Consider the following 20,383-nt stretch of genomic DNA (forward strand, 5'->3'; position numbering starts at 1 on the left):
CACCATGACACCCGTGCCACTAACAAACATTATCAAACAAACAAATTAAACGTCCTCAGAACACTTACCAGAGCCAGGTAGAGCAAGTATAGGATGGTTTTGGTTTCCTTTTCAAACAATTCTTCCACTTGACCCTAAACTATACCTCACCTCTCAGACCATCTACTCTGTCAAATGCAAATAAACCAAAGCCACTAACTACGCAAAACAGAGCATACAGAAAAATCACACCAGCTGTCAAGTAATCATAAACATTCAGCAGTCACATAGTGCCATAAGATTACTTCCAATACAATCTCTCCTTAATATAATCACGACTCACTTCTTTGCAACAGTGACGGAACCTTTCTATCTAATGTCACTCCACATCCAACCAGCAGAAAGAAATCGAAAATCTTCCGCCTGTTTCACATTTCATTCACCTTTTCCTAAAGATCCCCATCCCCCCCAGCAAACAAGAAACTGGCAAAAAAAAAATATACTTCGAAATGATGCGACGAGAACAAAACAGCCGCCCTTCCTACCCAGTCATAACACGGCCCCACCAGACACATCTGAAACTACAATCCCGTGACATGTACGAGTCATCAGCTTTACCACCTGCATTCTGGACTACACGCATCCTCCACTATTTCAAATACAGATTCAGAATTTCACAATACCCCTTATGTCTAAGACGCAACTTATATGTAAGGGACATTTAACTTCCTCCTCAGTTGCCCTGCACTTACCTCACAGAGCTTCACACATCATAACAAGACTTTTTGACCTGAAGACCAACCTGATGGACTTGGCTAGCTTCCTGAGTGCTGCAGGAGCCCCAGAGAAAGGAATACTAAGGCAGAAAGCTGAGGTAAAGTGTAGGCATTATATATACATATATATATATATATATATATATATATATATATATATATATATATATATATATATATATATATATATATATATATATATATATATATATATATATATATATATATATATATATATATATCTTCCTCTTTCAGAAATCGAAATATAATAAGGGAAGGGTTTCCTGCCCCCTTAAGTCGCCTTCTACAACGCACGGGGAATACGGAGGTAGAATTCTTTCTCCCCTACCTCACATCCATGGAAGGGACTGAAGGTCCTGCATGTGGATAGAGAGCTGTGGTTTCGGTTCATTACACATGACAGCTCGTGTATGTATGTGCGGTGATGTGGCCTTTCTTCGTCTGTTTCCAGGTGCTACCTCGCTCACGCAAGAGGCGGCGATTGGGTGTGGGGGAGAAAATTAGAATGTATATACTAACATTTTTTTATTTTCTTGCATGCATTTGCGCTTTTTCCTGTGGGAGGAGGGTGGCGTCGGTAAAGGATTAAGGCGAGCAAGTTTGAATATATATATATATATATATATATATATATATATATATATATATATATATATATATATATATATATATATATATATACATATTATCTTTTTTATATTATACTTTGACGCTGTCTTCCGCGATAGCGAGGTAGCACAAGGAAACAGACGAAAGAATAGCCCAACCCACCCACTTACACATGTATGTACAAAAACGCCCACACAGGCGCATATACATACCTATACATTTCAACGTTTACATACATATACATACACAGACATATACATATATACACATGTACATATCCATACTTGCTGCCTTCATCCATTCTCGTCGCCATCACGCCACTCATGAAATTGCACTCCCCTCCCCCCGAGCGCGCGCGAGGTAACACTAGGAAAAGACAAAGGCCACATTCGTTCACACTCAGTCTCTAGCTGTCATATGTAATGTACCGAAACCACAGCTCTCTATCCACATGCAGGCCCCACAAAACTTTCTATGGTTATCCCAGACGCTTCACATGCCCTGGTTCAATCCATTGGCAGCACGTCGACCCCGGTATACCACATCGTTTCAATTCATTCTATTCCTTGCACGTCTTTCACCCTCCTGTATGTTCAGGCCCCGATCGCTCAAAATCTTTTTCACTCCATCCTTCCACCTCCAATTTGGTCTTCCACTTCTCGTTCCCTCCACCTCTAACACATATATCCTCTTTGACTATCTTTCCTCACTCATTCTTTCAATGTGACCAACCATTTTCAATACACCTCTCAACCACACTATTTGTCACCACGCATCTCTCCTACCTTTTCATTACTTGATCAAACCACCTCACACAACATACTGTCCTCACACATTTCATTTCCAACACATCCACCCTCCTCCGCACAACTCTATCTATAGCCCACACCTTGCAACCATTTAACATTGTTTGACCCATTATTCCTTCAAACATACCCACTTTTGCTTTCCGAGATAACGTTCTCGCCTTCCACACATTCTTCAACGCTCCTAGAACCTTCGTTCCTTCCCCCACCCTGTGACTCACTTCCGCTTCCATGGTTCCATCCGTTGCCAAATTCACTCCCAGACATGTAAAACACTTCACTTACTCCAGTTTTTCTCCATTCAAACTTACCTTCCAATTGCCTTGTCCCTCAACCCTTGCTCTTATCCACATTTACTCTCAGCTTTCTTCTTTCACACACTTTACCAAACTCAGTCACCAGCTTCTGCAGGGGATAGGGGAGAAGAAATACTTCCCACGCATTCCCTGCGTGTCGTAGAAATCGACTAAAGGGGACTGAGCGGGGGGCTAGAAACCCTCCTCTCCTTGTATTATGATTTTCTAAAAGGGGAAACAGAAGATATATACTACAGGATTTCCAGCCCCACTCTCTCCCCTATCCCCAGTCACCAGAAGCTAGTGACTGAGTTTGGTAAAGTGTGTGAAAGAAGAAAGCTAAGAGTAAATGTGAATAAGAGCAAGATTATTAGATACGGTAGGGTTGAGGGACAAATCAATTCGGAGATAAGTTTGAATGGAGAAAAACTGGAGTAAGTGAAGTGTTTTACATATCTGGGAGTGGATTTGGCAGCGGATGGAACCATGGAAGCGGAAGTGAGTCACACGGTGACGGAGGGAGCGAAAGTTCTGGGAGCGTTGAAAAATGTGTGGAAGGCGAAAACATTATCTGGGAAAGCAAAAATGGGTATGTTTGAAGGAATAGTGGTTCCAACAATGTTATATGGTTGTGAAGCGTGAGTTATAGATAGAGTTGTGCGGAGGAGGGGGGATGTGTTGGAAATGAGATGTTTGAGGAAAATATGTGTTGTGAGGTGGTTTGATCGAGTAAGTAATGAAAGGGTAAGAGAGATGTGTGGTAATAAAAAAGAGTGTGGTTGAAAGAGCAGAAGAGGGTGTTTTGAAATGGTTTGGTCACATGGAGAGAATGAGTGAGGAAAGATTGACCAAGAGGATATATGTGTCAGAGGTGGAGGGAACGAGGAGAAGTGGGAGACCAAATTGGAGGTGGAAAGATGGAGTGAAAAAGATTTTGAGCGATCGGGGCCTGAACATGCAGGAGGGTGAAAGGCGTGCAAGGAATAGAGTGAATTGGAACGATGTGGTATACCGGAGTCGAGGTGCTGTCAATGGATTGAACCAGGGCATGTGAAGCGTCTGATGTAAACAATGGAAAGTTTTGTGGTTTCGATGCACTATATATAATAACTAGAGACTGAGTATGAAGGAATGTGGCCTTTGTTTTTTTTCTATCGCTACCTCGCGCGCGTGCGGGGGAAGGGGGTTGTCATTTCATGTGTGGTGGGGTGGCGACGGGAATGAATAAAGGCAGCAAGTATGAATTATGTACATGTGTATATATGTATATGTCTGTGTATGTATATATGTATACGTTGAAATGTATAGATATGTATATGTGCGTGTGTGGACGTGTATGTATATACATGTATATGTGGGTGGGTTGGGCCATTCTTTCGTGTATCTCCTTGCGCTACCTCGCATGAGAAATGAATAAATATAATATATCTATATCTATATCTATATATATATATATATATATATATATATATATATATATATATATATATATATATATATATATATATATATATATAAATATATATATATATATATATATATATATTTTTTTTTTTTTTTGCTTTGTCGCTGTCTCCCGCGTTTGCGAGGTAGCGCAAGGAAACAGACGAAAGAAATGGCCCGACCCACCCCCATACACATGTATATACATACGTCCACACACGCAACTTACATACCTACACAGCTTTCCATGGTTTACCCCAGACGCTTCACATGCCTTGATTCAATCCACTGACAGCACGTCAACCCCGGTATACCACATCGCTCCAATTCACTCTATTCCTTGCCCTCCTTTCACCCTCCTGCATGTTCAGGCCCCGATCACACAAAATCTTTTTCACTCCATCTTTCCACCTCCAATTTGGATATATATATATATATATATATATATATATATATATATATATATATATATATATATATATATATATATATATATATATATATATATATATATCTATATATATATATATATATATATATATATATATATATATATATATATATATATATATATATATATACAACAATCACTATTGGAAAGAGAAATTTAGACGGTGAGAAATTTCGTTTATGTAGTAGACGAAAGTCCTCACCGTCCTTATTTTCTCTCTCCAGTGGTAAGTATGGACATTTCTTCACAACGTCAGTATATAGACAACCAACATTTACTTGTCTTTGCACGAACTTTACTTCTTTTATCCTGATCAAATATAAACACAACTGAGATTATCCTCACGGCCTTCATGACCCTGGCAGTTGATATAGGTCCAAACAACCAACCAACCTGATTGTCTTCGATTCCACACTGAAGTAGAATCATCAAAAAATATTTTGCATGAGAAGGATTTTCCTTTAACCATCATTAATGTGTATATTGGTCCAACACGAAACAAATTATTACGTCCATCAGAAAACCATCAACTGCAACTACGGACTTAATATATTTTGCAATCTTGTTCGCTTGGAAGCTCGGTAATACACTTAGGAAAAAAATGGAATATTTTATTATGTGAGTTTTACCCACAAGTTAACATTAGTGTTTAAACTAAGATGTACAATTCAATCATTTTTCAAGTTCAAAGATATTTTCCCGGGGAGTTGCGGTCGTCAGCTGTTTACCAATATAAGCGCAGTAACTGTAATGCTTCACACATTAGCAAGACGAAGCGGTACCACAGAACACGCATTCATGAACACCTTGGTCGGTCAGTAGGAACGAGCTGCCTAATCCCCAACCCCCACCTCCCCAGCATTACGGAACAACGCTCACGACAATGACCACCCAGTGTTGGCAGCGAGCCAGTACTAGCTCATCAGACAACGACCTCTTAATACTTGAGACTCTCCAGGCCTACAGGAACAAACCCACTGTAAGTATGACTGAGGAATCAATAGTCACTGTACCATTAGATAAAGGTTATTAGGTTTTGAGTAGAACCGTCCAACTGTTTTATAAATGTGGTGTAGTGGTTAGCGTTCCCGACCGTGACACATTCACGGGCCGCCCAGGGTCGAGCGAATAGGTTCGAATCCTTGATTACGACAGTAGGTCGACAGTCAACCCAGCTGGCATTTCATCCACCTCGGTGTTGGTCGATAAAATGGGTACCTTATATATATATATATATATATATATATATATATATATATATATATATATATATATATATATATATCGTTAACGGGATGGCCTTGATTAGGGCCTCAGCTGACCGTGCCCTTTCATCTAACATAAAAAACCGTTCGTATATTCAATCATGAAGTGTAGAATTCAAATTCTCGACCAGGAAATATTCTCTGTTGACTTCATTATATAAGTTACGTTTCAATGTATTTTAGGATAAAGAAGGATTGTTAGTCATTATCAGTTTTCTTTATTCTTTCGCAATTATTCATTTCAAGTTGGGTTTTAATGATATATATTTTTTTCAGGGATCATTTCATATTTCATGCCTTTATCAAAAATTCATAATGTAGATATTACAAACATATCATCCTTTCATTACAGACTCTGGTGATGGTGTATGTAATTGTTTTCCTTTGTTACACAAGACATTTCTTGGACGGATACTGTGAACACATCGAAATCGGAAAATTTGTGAAGACGAGAGAAAAGTGCGAGAATTGGGGAAGAACTTTAGATTATTTGTCATGGAGAGAGAGAGAGAGAGAGAGAGAGAGAGAGAGAGAGAGAGAGAGAGAGAGAGAGAGAGAGAGAGAGAGAGAGAGAGAGAGAGAGAACCAGTTACGTAGAATCAGATAACGTAAGCAGTCCAAGAGACATCCTTTTCTAGGGTTACAAAATACCCCCCTTTCGGAATCCCTGCTACTTCGTTAATCCTAATCCCAGCACTGAGTTTATGGGTCTCCGACGCGGGATTATGATTCAGAGAGTGTCTGAGGTAACTGTATCTGGCAGTTCTTCGCTGCCTTAGGTATTAGGGTGATTTTAGTTACAATGCGAGACACGACCAAATGATGATCTTTAGACAATTTTAGCCATGAAATAAAGTGATCACTTCTGTGACCTGCATTAAATCGTAGGTTTTATGCTAGCTTTATTTCTATTTCTTTTAACTGAAAAGAATATCCAGCGTTTCTGTAGATTTAACGGACTGAGTTTAGAAATGAAAGAATACGCAAACTTTCCTAGAGAATTCTTTAATATTTCAATTGGTCTCACCAGTTTCTCTTATATATACGCGATAAACAGATTAATGCATTATTAATGTAAAAACTGACCCATAGTCGTAAAATACTAGACGCTTCTAAATCAATCAATCAGTCATCACCCAGTAACATCAATGATCGTTGTGGAAAGTCATACCTCACAAGTGCGGGAAATGCTTATAGAAAATGGATACACGTTCAGAGAAAATGATCCTTTCTGTTTGGATAACTATAACAATCTTGACTTCTAAGTTTTAACGCATTTGTTCATTATAATGAAGATAAGATTGTCATATTTACAACAAAGGCTAATACAGAGGGTATCTGCCAATACAGTGAGGCTACTTAATACATTACTGCGGCAACTCTAGACCAGTCTAAGGGCTACTTTTTTCACTGCTAAAGACGTTACTGGGTGTAACACTGCTATATCTTTTTACAAAGATACTAATTCATTTGTTTATCCAGAGGTATGCTGACGGATCATTTCCAGACATGGCTTAAGTTCACCTAGACTGGGAATTAAACACTAAACTGTTAGTGAATGTCATGCTGTACACACACACACACACACACACACACACACACACACACACAGCTTAGTAGTTGCATGCTTATATATATATATATATATATATATATATATATATATATATATATATATATATATATATATATATATATATATATATATATATATATATATATATATATATACGAACAAAGTGCATATGAACACGCACTTTCATTGAACATACAAACCTCTAACAGTTACTGAAGGATATCTTGCCTTCTAATGCAATTTGGTTTAGGTACGTAGATGTTCTTTGTTTGGCAAACAAATGAAAATTTACAAACATTTCTCCCTTTACTGAACAATTTAGCAGTTTCCTTCAACTTTACTGTAGAAATCGAAAATAGTGGTTTGTTACCATTTTTAGACTGCATTATCCATAGGGATGGAAAAAGTTTAAGTTTAGCAAATACAGAAAACCTATCAATGTATGCTCATATATTCATTATTACTCAGTTCAACACGACATAGTTAAATTATCATATTTTCAGTCTATGTTCCTTAGGGAATTATGTATTTGCAGTCCAGAGTTTATTGATGATGAGTTTGATAAGGTATATTCTGTTGGATCCAAATCAAAGCATTCTTGATCTTTCATTGATATATCCCTTAAGTTGCCAAAGAAAGCATGTTTTAGAGGTGACTCCAAACCTCCCATTGACACCAAGAACATTTTTTTTTGTTCTCCCTTTTAATAATAATTTTACTTAACTTCCCATGTTACTTAAATCCTTAAGTGTAAAAGTTGCCGTCAGCAACAATAATACTATAACGAATATCTTAATCAAGAACTCACCAGAAGGTTCTGCAGGATGCATGTATGGAGTACCATGTAGATATTGTTATAAGTCTTATGTTGAAAAGACTGGTATGGATCTTTCTGTTAGACTTAAACAACATGAATATTGTTTGAGAACAGGAAAAGGACCAAGTGCCTTGTTTAATCATGTTAAATATTATAATCTTGTACTGAATGGAGTAATGTCACCTCAGTTATCAACTCTAACTTCTGTACCACGGGAAATATCAATGAATCTGCTATTATCACATGCACAAAGCATTGTAACATTAATGTTAGTGAAGGTCTATACAAATTGAATAGTTACATTATTCATAAAATTTGTTGACAGTTCCCTTTCTCGTCCAACCAATAAGTTTATGATACGCTTTTTGCCAGATCCAAACGCACCCGACCTCCATTTGGGTAGTTACTTGTTTACCAAATGGTGTCCTAGCTACGTCTCTTCGCTGTATATCAAATGACTTATATTTCTTTCTTGTATCTTCCCTGATGATGTGATTATTACACGAGTGTGTGTGTGTGTGTGTGTGTGTGTGTGTGTGTGTGCGAAATATCATCTGAACATGAGCATGACCATCATCATCAATACCATTACTTAGCTATCACCATCACCAGGGCAACAGCCCAACAAACCTGGCTTACCTTGCGTGAGTTTCGTGTTCGGTGGTGCTCATCTCGGTCTAGACTGCGTAAACTGTGGGTGTGGGTGTGGGTGTGGGCGTAGAGGGCTTGTGCGGGCAGCGGCAGGCCGGGAATGGGCGGTGGTGCCAGATCGGGGAGTGAGAGCTCGGGGAGTGTCAGTTCTGGGGTCACGAAGCGCGGGTAACCTGAGTCCCGCGGGGAGAAGACGGGGGAGTAGATGCTGGAGCCAACGCTCTTCTCCGGCGACGGGATGATGCTGTCCATGAAGGCCCTGTGACCACTGGCTTGCTGGTACTTCGTGTGGTGGTGATGGTGGTGATGGGGGTGATGGTGATGGAGGGGCGTTGGGTGGTGGCCATTCATCACGCTGGAAGGGGGAGAGAGAGATGGGGTGTCCCACTCTGGGGTTGGGGGCAGGGGACGCTGAGGAGCTTCGTTTGACAACTCACGAAAGACCAGTCGTGGGCCGTGGCCTACATATTCGTCGAGGACGACCCCAGCGGGAGGCACACCCGCGGCCCGCACGGGGGAGAGGTAGTCTTCTAGCAAGTAAAAGGTTCGAGGTCTTCTGGAGCGGGTGCGCCCCCGTCGCCAGGGGTCTCCCTCACCATCCTCCTGCCCCAGACTGTTGAACATATAGGGTCCGTTCACAGTAGAGCTATGGAAGTTATTCTTGTGGTTATTTCTGTAGGTTGTGTTATCTCTACAGGTTGTGTTATTTCTACAAGTGTTGTTGGTCATGTTGTTAGTCGAGGTAAGGCGGTGGGGCAGAAGGGTCTCCGGCAGCACCATCAGCTCCGACTCCTCCCTCTCCGTGGCACGGTCGGCGCGGCCTAGGCTGGCACCATGGAGCCAGCGGCGGCCACGCGCCAAGAGCGTGTTAGCGTTCTCTTTGCTGGAGTGTCGGGAGCGGCGAGGTAGTGTCTCGCTGTGAGCTGCACGACGGGTGGTAGGGGGCAAGATGGACAGGGGGGCTGGAGGTACCAAGTCGCAGTGAACTGGGTCAACTGGGGCTCGATGTGAGGTCAACAGGTCAGGCTGAGAAGCTCCTAAGTCACCTTTCCGATGGCCACGATTTACGTCAAGCCCATCATCGCGGCTGCGGGCGCGTCGCAGTGAACCGTCTAAGGTTCGCCATCTGTCAGGCCGTAGCCGCCATAAGAGTGAGTTACGCTTGCTTAATCCCCGTCTGGCTGTGTCCGCTCCACTCTCTGTCTGCTGTGGTGCCTGCTGGAGGTGCTGATGCTGTACTGAAGGAGGTGTCGGAAGGTTATGAACAGAGGAGGTTATGGAGGAGAGAGGAGTGGAAGTGCGGATATCCTCTGGTCGCCAAGGATCTTCTAGATGGTAGCTTCGGGGGCGGTGGTCTCCACTGCCCCTTTTACGGTTCGCCTTGTCTCCTCGGTTCAGTGTCCCGGGGTAGAACTGTGCGGGATTCGGGTCCACCCACTGGCCATGTAGGCGGCTCCAGGTGCCGTAGCTGAGAGTGGGACGCGGGTCAGTGAGGACGGTGTCACGTGAGGACGTTCTTCTCAGCGAGTAGTACTCCAGGAAACCGTAGTCTCCTCCTTCTGCCTCCACCACGTCTTCCACGCTACGTACACGCCACTCTCGGCCGCCAGTTCGCGTGAGAGTGGAGAAAGGGTTTTTCAGTCCCCGTCGGAACGTGACGTCGCCGTTAGGTAGCATGGTGAGGCCCTTGGTGAGTCCCGGTTTGGGCCCGGCGGCCACATCGTGGGAGGACAAGATGTCAACAGAGGCCTTGGTGTGCTTGTGGGTGCCGGCGTGGCCTCCCGCCAGCCAGGTCTTGAGCGTCATCCTGTGGAGACGCCACACCCGCCACCGTAACCTCTACTCCTGCCTGCCCAGGGGGGAAACAAAAGAGCAAACTAAAGCAACAGAAAGAAATAAAAGCGGGATAATACTGAGGGGAGAGCGAGTATCCTGGGTGGCCAGGGCTCGGAACGCCCACACTTGCCTGGCTCACCCGCAGATATCTCACTCTCCCCTAAAATCATAAGTCATAAACATAATACTAAGTATGTGGTCAGGGGAACACTTGCTACTGGGTAATGATACCGGGGAAAACAACAAAGGTGAACTGCATAATGGACAACACTAAACTGAATTAACAGAATGACTAATATGAATAATATTATACAAAATGGGAGACAAGTATACAAAAAGAAGCATTAAAAGCAGTACAAGAAAACAAAAGATTAGCAAAACCTTACTTATCTAGCTGTAGGAGGAAAGAAAAACACGGTGATTGTCCAGATCCATCTTGAAGTGCAGTACCAGTACCTGCCTGAAGTACCAGTACCTGGCTGGAGTACCAGTACCTGGCTGGAGTACCAGTACCTACCCGGATTATTAGTACCTACATAGAGTACCAGTACCTGCCTGGAGTACTAGTAACTGCCTGGGGCATCAGTACCTGCCTGGGGCACCAATATCTACCTGGAGTACCAGTACCTACCTGGAGTACCAGTACCTGCCTGAGGCACCAGTACCTGCCTGGAGTACCAGTACCTGGCTGGAGTACCAGTACCTGCCTGGAGTACCAGTACCTGCCTGGAGTACCAGTACCTGCTTGTAGTACCAGTACCTTCCTGGGGTAGCAGTACCTGCCTGGGATGTCAGGGTCATGCCAAGATCTCCAGTGTCACTCACCTTGACCCCAGGCCGAACTAGTCCTGCCAGCACAGCTCCTGCCGTTGGGGTCTGGCAGCGGCCAGCCTGCCCACATGGGGGTCCCAGCATAGCAGCACTTGAGAATGATCGGTTTACCTTTATGTGGAAGATAGTTGGTGGAAGACGTTATGTTTAGAATGATTGGTGGAAAAAGTAATGAGGAGGATGAATGGTGAAAGGAGACGTAATGTGGAGGATAATAATTGGTGGAAGACGTTATGTGGAGTTTTGCCATGATGCTGTTGCCGCTGGGTCAAACACTTTTCATCCTTGCATTTCCACCTGATTCATTGACCCTTCCTGCAGAAGGGAAGGGTTCGCAAATATGGATATCTATACCAAATAACTGTTATTATGAACGACAAGATCACCGACTTTTCAGTTTTTTTTTTGTTCTGTTTTCTTGCCTCAAGAACAACGACTCTGTTGAGCAACAGAACCCAATCTGTGGCCGCTGGCGCAAAACAGGATATAGATTGTACAAACGGATCCACAGACCGAGCCTCGATGATTGATTTATAAGTTATACAATGAGATGAAATGTAAACAAGAGCTGGGCAGTGATTAATGAAATATTCAGCAATTTACATAGTAAGAGAAATTTTACGAATGTCTGCGTAACAGTGGCTGGGTTATACAACACGGTATATATCATGAGTCATCTATCTAAAATAGGCAAGGTTAGCATACTTGTTTTAGTATCTGGGGTAGAACACTGTTATGGATGAACTCTCACACATATCTTGTAATGTTTTGTAGGTAATATCTGTAATTTCAGCCATTCTTTACAAAGTACAGAATTTCGCAAGATGTGAGGATAGCTTAGCTGATCAAGATTATATTTAGTCTCTTAATAATCAACTGGAGGGGCGATCTCCCATGAGTATCTATAGCACCGCCTTAGTAAGGGTAACAATATATACATATATATATATATATATATATATATATATATATATATATATATATATATATATATATATATATATTCATCCCTGGGGATAGGGGAGAAAGAATACTTCCCACGTATTCCCTGCGTGTCGTAGAAGGCGACTAAAAGGGAAGGGAGCGGGGGGCTGGAAATCCTCCCCTCTTGTTTTTTTTTTTTTTTTTTCCCAAAGAAGGAACAGAGAAGGGGGCCAGGTGAGGATATTCCCTCAAAGGCCCAGTCCTTTGTTCTTAACGCTACCTCACTGACGTGGGAAATGGCGAATAGTATGGAAAAAAAAAAAAAAAAAATATATATATATATATATATATATATATATATATATATATATATATATATATATATATATATATATATATATATTAAAAAGGGGGTGACCGTGTTGTTGATTGGTTGGTAAGGATATTCTACGTAGGTATGGATCATGGTGAAGTGCCTGAGGATTGGCGAAATGCATGCATGGTGCCATTGTGCCAAGGCATAAGTTTGTTGAGTATTCCTGGGAAATTAAAAGGAAGGGTATTGACTGAGAGAGTAAAGGCATGTACAGAGCATCGGACTGGGGAAAAGCAGTGTGTTTTCAGAAGTGGTAGAGGATGTGTGGATCAGGTGTTTGCTTTGAAGAATGTTTGCGAGAAATACTCAGAAAAACAGATGGATTTATAAGTGACATTTATGGATCTGGAGAACGCATATGGTAGGGCTGATAGAGATTCTTTGTGGAGGGTGTTGAGAGTGCATGGTGTGGGAGGTAAGTTGCTAGAAGCAGTGAAAAGTTTTTCCAAGGATGTAAAGCATGTGTACGAGTAGGAAGAGAGGAGAGCGATCAGTTCCCAGTGCATGTCAGTTTGCGGCAGGTGTGTGTGATGTCTGCATGGTTGTTTGATTTGTTTATGGCTGGGGTGGTTGGGGAGGTGAATGCAAGAGTATTGGAGAGAGGGGTAAGTATGCAGTCTGTTCAAGATGAAAGGGCTTGGGAAGTGAGTCAGTTGTTGTTCGCTGATGATACAGTGCTGGTGGCTGATTCGGGTGAGAAATAGCAGAGGTTGGTGACTGAGTTTGGTAAAGAGTCTGAAAGAAGAAAATTGAGAGTAAATGTGAATAAGAGCAAGGATATTAGGTTCAGTAGGGTTTGAATGGAGAAAAACTGGAGGAAGTGAAGTGTTTTAGATATATGTGAGTGGACGTAGCAGCGGATGGAACCATGGAAATGGAAGTGATTCACATGGTGGGAGAGGGGGCGAAGGTTTTGGGAGCGTTGAAGAACGTGAGGAAGGTGAGAACGTTATATCGGTAAGCAAAAATGGGTATGTTTGAAGGAATAGTGGTTCTGACAATGTTATATTGTTGTGAGGCGTGGGCTATATATATGGTTGTGCGGAGGAGGGTGGATGTGTTGGAAATGAAATGTTTGAGGACAATTTATGGTGTGAGGTGGTTTGATCGAGCAAGTAATGAAAAGGTAAGAGAGATGTGTGGTAATAGAAAGAGTGTGGTTGAGAGAGCAGAAGAGGGTGTATTGAAATAGTTTGGACATATGGATAGAATTAGTGAGGAATGATTGTCAAAAAGGATATATGTATCAGAGGTGGAGAGTAGAAGGAGAAGCGGGATACCAAATTGGAGGAGGAAGGACGGGGTGAAAAAGATTTTGAGCGATCGGGGCCTGAACATACAGGAGGGTGAAAGGCGTGCAAGGAATAGAGTGAATTGGAACGATGTGGTATACCGGGGTCGACGTGTTGTCAATGGATTGAACCAGGGCATGTGAAGCGTTTGGGGTAAATCATGGAAAGGTCTGTGGGGCCTGGATGTGGAAAGTTAGCTGTGGTTTCAGTGCATTACATATGACAGCTAGAGACTGAGTGTGAACGAATGTGGCCTTTGTTGTCCTTTGCTACGCTACCTCGTGGATGCTATTTCATGTGTGGCTGGATGGCGTTAGGAATGGATGAAGGCAGCAAGTATGAATATGTATATGCGTATATATGTATATGTCTGTGTAGGTATACGTGTGTATACGTTGAAATGTGTAAGTATGTGCATGTGCATGTATGGGCGTTTATGTATATATATGTTTACGTGGGTGGTTGGGCCATTCTTCGTCTGTTTCCTTGCGGTACCTCGCTGACGCGGGAAACAGCGGGTAAGTATAATAATAATGATAATAATTATATATATATATATATATATATATATATATATATATATATATATATATATATATATATATATATATATGTAGTGATTTCGTTTTGTGTGTGTGTGTGTGTGTGTGTGTGTGTGTGTGTGTGTGTGTGAAGAATACGGTAGCTAGGTCACATAATACCATGGTACCATGAAGGGACTGTCATGAAGTCAGTGCCTCGGATACTGTCACTGAGGCATTGTTACAGAGACGTGACACAGTGACGCTGTCGTTACGGTGCCACTATTACGGAGACAATGACACTGAGACACTGTTACGAAGACTCTAACACGGAGACACTTTCACAGAATCACTGCCATGGAGACATAACGGTCCTCACTGTCATGGAGTTAGTGTTGAACATTCTCTTGTCACCCAAGCACAGCCCATGTTCCCACAGGCCAGAGACCCGACGTGGTGGTGGCGGGGATGTCTGGTCCCTTATTCAGAGCATCACTGACCACTCACCACAGTGTCTGGTTCCTCCTCGACCGTTCAGAGGTGAAGGCAACCATTATCCACCAGTATTTCCCAGTGGACAGATCACAACAGATAGATGGGTCTCTTGTAAATTTGTCTTTAACTTCTTCTACGTTACGTGTATACGTTCTTTGTGGACCTGAGGTTTCGTTAGAGGTCTTACATACGGAAGTGTAAAGGGAAACAGTCACACACACACACACACACACACACACACACACACACATCTGCTGGTCTTGTCTTACGGCGCAGCCACTTAACTGTTCCCCATTTTCCCTCTCCCTTCTCAATTATCTTCTCAGTACATCCATGTCATCTTGTTCCTCATCTTCCTTCTTATCTTTCCCTTTCTTCTCTAGCAACACCCTCTTCTTCTCTTGCTATTCTACCCTCTCTACCCTCCTTCACCATCCACTTCCCCATCACGAACCCTTCCTTCTCCTCCCCCCCCTCCCTTTTCCACCACCTCCTCCCAACCCTGACAACAGCCAGCGTCAACCTCAACGTTGCTCACATCATCACATTATGACCAATTGTGGTCAGTTGGCAGCTTTCCCCGCTACTCCGCAGACTGCGACGCCACCACCAGCCCTGGTGTCCTGGACCTCAACCCCCACCACTAACACCACCACTGGTGAACACATACACACCACTAACACCACCACTGGTGAACACATCAGCACCACTAACACCACCACTGGTGAACACATCAGCACCACTAACACCACCACTGGTGAACACATCCACACCACTAACACCACCACTGGTGAACATATCCAAACCACTAACACCACCACTGGTGAACATATCCACACCACTAACACCACCACTGGTGAACACATCCACACCACAAACACCACCACTGGTGAACACATCCACACCACTAACACCACCACTGGTGAACACATCAGCACCACTAACACCACCACTGGTGAACACATCCTCACCACTAACACCACCACTGGTGAACACATCCACACCACTAACACCACCACTGGTGAACACATCCTCACCACTAACACCACCACTGGTGAACACATCCACACCACTAACACCACCACTGGTGAACACATCCACACCACTAACACCACCACTGGTGAACACATCCCCACCACTAACACCACCACTGGTGAACACATCCACACCACTAACACCACCACTGGTGAACACATCCACACCACTAACACCACCACTGGTGAACACACCCACACCACTAACACCACCACTGGTGAACACATCCACACCACTAACACCACCACTGGTGAACACATCCACACCACTAACACCACCACTGGTGAACACATCCTCACCACTAACACCACCACTGGTGAACACATCAGCACCACTAACACCACCACTGGTGAACACATCCACACCACTAACACCACCACTGGTGAACACATCCACACCACTAACACCACCACTGGTGAACACATCCACACCACTAACACAACCACTGGTGAACACATCCTCACCACTAACACCACCACTGGTGAACACATCCACACCACTAACACCACCACTGGTGAACACATCAGCACCACTAACACCACCACTGGTGAACACATCCACACCACTAACAACACCACTGGTGAACACATCCTCACCACTAACACCACCACTGGTGAACACATCCACACCACTAACACCACCACTGGTGAACACATCCTCACCGCTAACACCACCACTGGTGAACACATCCACACCACTAACACCACCACTGGTGAACACATCCTCACCACTAACACCACCACTGGTGAACACATCCACACCACTAACACCACCACTGGTGAACACATCAGCACCACTAACACCACCACTGGTGAACACATCCACACCACTAACACCACCACTGGTGAACACATCAGCACCACTAACACCACCACTGGTGAACACATCAGCACCACTAACACCACCACTGGTGAACACATCCACACCACTAACACCACCACTGGTGAACACATCCTCACCACTAACACCACCACTGGTGAACACATCCACACCACTAACACCACCACTGGTGAACACATCAGCACCACTAACACCACCACTGGTGAACACATCCACACCACTAACACCACCACTGGTGAACACATCCACACCACTAACACCACCACTGGTGAACACATCCACACCACTAACACCACCACTGGTGAACACATCAGCACCACTAACACCACCACTGGTGAACACATCAGCACCACTAACACCACCACTGGTGAACACATCCACACCACTAACACCACCACTGGTGAACACATCCACACCACTAACACCACCACTGGTGAACACATCCACACCACTAACACCACCACTGGTGAACACATCCACACCACTAACACCACCACTGGTGAACACATCCACACCACTAACACCACCACTGGTGAACACATCCACACCACTAACACCACCACTGGTGAACACATCCACACCACTAACACCACCACTGGTGAACACATCCACACCACTAACACCACCACTGGTGAACACATCAGCACCACTAACACCACCACTGGTGAACACATCCTCACCACTAACATCACCACTGGTGAACACATCCACACCACTAACACCACCACTGGTGAACACATCAGCACCACTAACACCACCACTGGTGAACACATACTCACCAGTGACACCACCACTGGTGAACACATCCACACCACTAACACCACCACTGGTGAACACATCCTCACCACTACCACCACCACTGGCAAATTTACCCCACCAATACCACTACCACTAGTGAACTAACCCCGCCATTACCACCACCACTGGTTAACTTACTCCACCACTACTACTGACACCACAGGTTAACTCACTCCACTACTACCACCAACACTGGTGAACTCCACCACTACCACCACCTCCGGTGAGCTTACCCCACCACTAACACCACCGCTAGTGAACTCATCCCGCCACTAACACCAACACTGGTGAAATCATCCCACCACTACCACCGCCACTAGTGAACTCACTTCACTACTACCACCACTACTAGTGAACCTACCCCACCACTAACACCACCACTGGTTAACTCACTCCACCACTACCTCCATCACTAGTGAACCCACCCCACCACTATCGCCACCACTGGTTAACTCACTCCACCACTACCACCATCACTAGTGAACTCACCCCACCACCATCGCCACCACTGGTTAACTCACTCCACCACTACCTCCATCACTAGTGAACCCACCCCATCACTATCACCACCACTGGTTAACTCACTCCACCACTACCTCCATCACTAGTGAACTCACCCCACCACTATCACCACCACTGGTTAACTCACTTCACCACTACCAGCACCACTAGTGAACTCGCCCCACCACTATCACCAACACTAACCAATACTGTTTCGGCGATTCTGTTGGAGGGACTTTTAAAGAGGGATATAGAGTTGGGGACTTGGTGTTTACGGCGCATAGTGTTGGAGACCGTGCTCATGAGACAGTGTTGAAGGGAATTCGTTTTAGAAGCCGTGATAAAAAGTTGTGCTTGAGAGATAGTGTTGGAGAGAATTTCTAAAAGACACAGTGTTAAGGGTAGCGTCTAGGAGACTTGGAGAAGCGTGTGCTAAAAGAAAGAAAAAAATTGAAACAAATCTTTAATACACGTTGGTGAAGGGATGTAGTTATGATATGGTGTTGGAGTGTGCATAAGGAGACATAATGATGGAGAGTGTGCCTGGGTGACAGTGCTGCAGGATGTGCGTGTTTAAGGAGACATGGTGGTGCTGGAGGGAGTTCCAGAAGGTAGAGTTGTCAATGAGGTTATTACCAATGTCTCCAAGATGGAAAGGCCCGGTTCCCTAAGGGAATGTTCTTGTACCCTCTCTTGTTTCTCATTCTCATGTCTTATAATGACGCAAACACGAGACACAGTTGCATATCATCACTTGCAGATGTTACTACAGCTTTCATTAACAGGAGACACCAAGGAATTACACAGACATAAATCTCATAGCAACATCCTTTGCATAGTGAGAAAGTTCAGCTACTCCGTCATTGGCAAGTGATGACACAAAGATTAGTACAGAGTGCCTACAGAAACAGACACCATCATGAGCAATGTGAAGGACCTCGAAGTAATAATGTCAGATGACCTAACTTTCAGCGAACACAACAGAGCAACAGTTGTATCATGCCAAAAGATGATGGGCTGGATCGTACGATCTTTCAAGAAAAGAGAGATCAATCCGGTGACGGAATTCTTCAAGGCATTAATACTTTCCAGATGAGAGTACAACTGTGGTGACATCACTTTTTACGGAGAGCAAAATTGCAGAGTTTGCAAGTGTGCACAGACCTCTCACAGCACGCACGGACACAGTCAAGGAATTGAACAATTGGGAACGACTGAAAATACCTAGGTTGAACTCTTTGAAGCACAGACGGGATGGGTCCATTGCAATTTACACTTCGAAAATCCTGGAAGGCATAATTCCTCGCTTGCCCTCAGACATTTTCCTACCGGCACGACAGATCCGGAAGACTGTAAAAATGTTACCACAAAGTTCAAATGGTGCAGTAAGTTCAGAAGAGAGAGAAGAAAGAAAAATGCTCATAGTATCTGGTGACCAAAACTGCTTAATTCATTGCCCGCAGCATTGCAGACACTATGGACTGTACATTTAGGTGGTGGTAGAAGACCTCTGAAACCAAGTTAAGGTATACGTAAGGTAAGGTGGCGGAGGAAGGTTTTAGGCGAGGGTGCTGAGGGGAATTTTCAGAAAACGTAGTGTTGGGGAAGTTTTTAATACACATAGTGTTGGAGGTAGTTTTTAATACACATAGTGTTGGAGGAAGTTTTTAATACATATAGCGTTGGAGGGATGTTAGAAGGGACAGTATTGGAAGGCCTCATCCACCACTCACGAAGGGTCATCATGTCCGGATCATATACACCACCACTTGTCTTAGCGCCTGACCCGCTGGACGACAGCTAAATTTGCATCATCTCCTCAGTGGACATGATAAACTCTCCTCTTCCGAAAGACACTAATCTCATGCGATGGAAACCTTCTTCCTGGGAAGAAAACATGATCACCTGCAATGGATATATGTGATCTACAGCCAGAAGACAATGTCTACACTTTCTCTCCACTATCACAAGAACTGCTAATGTAAAACATTAATAAAACTCCTCAATCCTTTTTTTTTTTCGTCATATTTCATATACTGTGTTCAGCTGGTAGTATAACAAACTGTCACGACACATTCAGGGAGGCTCCTGGTAACGTGTGTAAGGACCATTTTTTGCCAGAAGAAGCGACGTACTTTTTTTTTTTTTGTGCGCTCTTACCCATCCTGAAGGCGATGGCGCTAAGGAGAATACAGAGTGCCCGGGGCCACGAAGATGGAGTTGCGTAAGACGTTATATAAAGTT

At 43.7% G+C, this 20,383-nt stretch overlaps 1 protein-coding gene across 2 annotated transcripts in view; it reads right to left on the reverse strand.

Moving 5' to 3' along the window:
• The window catches only part of LOC139754687 (uncharacterized), a 622,261-nt gene that overhangs the window by 310,393 nt on the left and 291,485 nt on the right, over positions 1–20,383 (reverse strand). For both annotated transcript variants that reach the window (XM_071672247.1, XM_071672246.1), the window contains exon 2: positions 8,679–10,539. In XM_071672247.1, coding sequence (XP_071528348.1) covers positions 8,679–10,496 — 1,818 coding nt within the window. In that variant the 5' untranslated portion in view covers positions 10,497–10,539. The remainder of the gene's footprint in view (positions 1–8,678; positions 10,540–20,383) is intronic.

The sequence above is a fragment of the Panulirus ornatus genome, chromosome 17, assembly GCF_036320965.1.
Source record: "Panulirus ornatus isolate Po-2019 chromosome 17, ASM3632096v1, whole genome shotgun sequence".
NCBI classification, from domain to species: Eukaryota; Metazoa; Arthropoda; class Malacostraca; order Decapoda; family Palinuridae; genus Panulirus; species Panulirus ornatus.